This window comes from Humulus lupulus, chromosome X (genome assembly GCF_963169125.1).
Source record: "Humulus lupulus chromosome X, drHumLupu1.1, whole genome shotgun sequence".
In the NCBI taxonomy this organism is placed as follows: Eukaryota; Viridiplantae; Streptophyta; class Magnoliopsida; order Rosales; family Cannabaceae; genus Humulus; species Humulus lupulus.
In genome coordinates, this window is record NC_084802.1 from 161,797,464 (window position 1) to 161,800,862 (window position 3,399).

A 3,399-nucleotide genomic window follows, 5' to 3' on the forward strand; every position below is an offset into this window, starting at 1 on the left:
GCACCAAGCATTATAGCAAAAGAAACCTCTTGAGTAATTCAGGTAGAAGATACGTGGATGGCACCTTTCATTGAGTACTTGGCGCATGGAATGTTGCTGACAGACAAAAACAAAGCGAGGGCCCTCTAGAGGCAGTCTACTTGATTTATCCTGGTCGACAGAATTCTATACCGAAGGGGGTACTCAATGGCACTCCTAAGATTTTTCTCAAATGAAAAGGCCAAAGATTTTATGCGAGAAGTCCATGAAGGTTTTTGTGGAGATCACACTAGGGGGCAGAGTTTATCAAAAAAGATCCTAAGGCAAGGATACTTCTGGAAAACAATGAATGAAGACTCTGTGGATTTTGTTCGGAAATGTGACAAGTGTCAGAGATTCTCCAAGATACCACGCGTAGCCCCCAACGAACTAAAGCAGATGCAGATCCCGTGGCCATTCGCAGTATGGGGAATAGACTTAATCGGGTCTTTGCCCATAGGAAAAGGCGACGTCAAATATGCCGTGGTGGCTATTGATTACTTCACGAAGTGGGCCAAAGCTGAGCCACTTGCAACCATAACGACCAAAAAAGTGATGGACTTCATGGTCAAAAACATAGTGTGTCACTATGGGTTACCAAGAAAAATTGTCTCAGACAATGGCACGCAGTTTGATAGTGATCTGTTCACGGATTTTTGCGAAAGGCATGGGATTATCAAAAGCTTTTCTTCAGTAGCTCATCCGCAAATAAACGGTCAAGTCAAGGCTGTGAACAAGACACTAAAGGATACTCTGAAGAAAAGGCTCGAAGAAGCAAAGGGGGCATGGCCAGAGCAGTTGCCTGAAGTCCTCTGGTCGTATAGAACATCGCATCGAACAACAACAGGTCATACTCCATTTTCCTTGGCTTATGGATATGAGGCTATGTTACCTGTCGAATTAGATTCACCATCCCATCGACGGATGGCATACGATAAAGACACTAATAGCCAGTTATTGATGGAATCTTTGGATTTGGTCGGTGAAAGGCGCGAGCAAGCCGAACTCCGAGTAGCAACTTACCAGCAAAAGGTCGTCCGATATTTCAACTCTAACATACGTGAAAGAAAATTTAATGTGGGAGATTCGGTACTAAGAAGAGTTTTCCTTAACACTCGCGATCGAGTTGCTGGAGTACTTGGACTTGCTTGCTTAAATGAAGATCGCATTCCTTGCTATTGGAATGGAGAACACATGCGCAAGTACTATCAATAAACAGTTATTTTTAAAGAATTGGCTTGTATTAAATTTACTTTTTACAAGTTTATGAACAAGGGTTAGTCAATCATGTGACTGATCGCTTATAAGTGTAAGATCATATTTTGATCACTCGTACAAACACGATTGTCCATTTATTACGAGATATAAAAGGGTTATGCGCAGCAAGTCAATCTTGCCAATTATTGTATTCATTACAAGAATTTTCTCATTACGTGTGTTGTTTTGCTATATTATTGTTTTTCATATATCTTTATTACGAGCAGTAATGTTCGAACATGTCTTGGTCAAGGCAAGTGACCAAGGACCTAAAGCTCCTCACTCACTTGGGGAGCATATAAGGTATCTAGTAAGCAAAGCATATCAACAGGTATATGTAAACACACGAGCAACATAAGTGAACACATGCTACGGTTCTTCGAATATTTTTCAAATTTTTTTTTAAATTTTGTTAAATAAAACCAAAGTGCTATGCTAAGTATGGTCATGTGAACATATGTTATAATAAGATAAAAATATTATAATGTCAAAAGAGAAATTCTTTACACTGCGAGCAGTTAATACTTGGATGTAATTGTTTGTTAAAAGGAAAAGCTGCCCATACATCAATAAAAATATAAATTGTCTCGACACTGCGAACCGAGGTCCGTGTGTCCCAATTTACAAAGACAAATAAAAACAACAAAAATTATGAAGCAGAAGGGTATTGAGGAGTTTGTTGGTTGACGGAGGCCCCAATTTCCTCTTCCAAGCCATCAATGCCCGTAGCCAAGGAGATTTCGGGGGAGACTGGGACTTTCGCTCTCTCCTTTTCTTCAAGGCGAGCAAGGCACCTATTTATTTCAGTTTGCCTCATGCGCTTGAAGAGATAGCTGAATTCTGCCTCACGGTTGTGCTTCCAGAACGCGTAGAAGCAGTTGAAGGTGGCCCCCTTGTTCCTCTCCAAGTTGCTGGCATTGGTCTCCTCGAGCTCTTTGATACGCTCCTCCAACTCCTTAGTCTCCTTTCTACTGATGACCAGATCATCTTGAAGCTTAAAGGCTTCCTTGAAATTGAGCAAATAAGCCTCCTTATAATTCTCTTTAGTCTCGATGGATTTGATCAAAGTAGCCTAGTGTTGTTTCAGCTCTTCGTCCATCTTAGCCTTCTGTTCGAGCAGTTCAGGATTTTGCTTCTCGGCTGCCTCGAGCTGCTCGATGTATTTTGCCTCAGCCATCTTAAGTTCCTCAGCGTGTCTGTCCTCGGATGCCTTAAGCTGCTCGCCAAGTTTCTTCTCATATTGAGCAGTCAAGGCTCCTGAGCGACGCCAGCTGGCGGTCATTGTTAGCATTCCCTGCGATCAGAGAAAAAGTTAAACTGATGGCAGGATATGACAAGATAAACAAGATAGACAAATGGTAACCTACACTGGCTATTTCATTCAGTGCACAGTTAATTATCTGGTCAACCTCCACGGAGTCGTTACCAATGATGGCCTCTCGGCTGCATCGATGCCTCAATATTTTGGTCATCCTCTCCTTGGCTGAGCTGAGCATGATGCTCGTCAAGGCATCTCCTGTTTGATCAGGAGGTGCTTGGTCGGCAGGTGCTGCAGGAGGTGCTTGGTCAGCAGGTGCTGCAGGAGGTGTCTGGTCAGTAGGTGTTGGAGGAGAGGTCTGATTGGTAGGGGCTGGGGGAGACATCTGGTCAAGGGGAGCCGGAGGAGGTGTTGTTTCCTTCGAAGAAACAGGCACTAGAGGATCCCCAGTCCAAGCTTTTTTCATTGGAGGGTTCTAGCTGCTTTCGCTCCAGTGTTGCCTGCTCCCCTTTTTCTTGCTCGAAGGAGTAGCAAGTACAGGTACGCTGTAAAGCTCGAACATATCTTCAGTCGACATATTTGCAAGTAAGAAAACATACGAACAGTCAGACAATATGATTAGTATGCTTACTATATCAAGGAAATTATAAGTAAAATACCCGAGCTACAACTACTGGTCGCTACATTGCTTATTGAACTACTGCTACACTCACTCATTGCCTTGAAGAAGTTTGAATTTAAGTTAGGTGTGTATTTAAAGTTTTCATCCTCGTAAAATAAATGACAGGGAATGGGCAAACTGGCTAAGAGTAAGACGACAGTACCGTTCTCATCTGAAGATTCAAGAATAGGCGCGGGATGTTCGA

The 3,399-nt window shown here is 42.7% G+C and overlaps 1 protein-coding gene across 1 annotated transcript; it reads right to left on the reverse strand.

Moving 5' to 3' along the window:
• Positions 1 to 2,347: 2,347 nt before the first annotated feature.
• On the reverse strand, positions 2,348 to 2,999 carry LOC133806414 (uncharacterized). The gene is made up of 2 exons (XM_062244517.1): positions 2,643 to 2,999; positions 2,348 to 2,569 (listed from the first exon to the last, which is right to left on the reverse strand). The coding sequence occupies exons 1-2, from the start codon at positions 2,997 to 2,999 to the stop codon at positions 2,348 to 2,350; spliced, it is 579 nt and encodes a 192-aa protein (XP_062100501.1).
• Between the last annotated feature and the right edge of the window lie 400 nt (positions 3,000 to 3,399).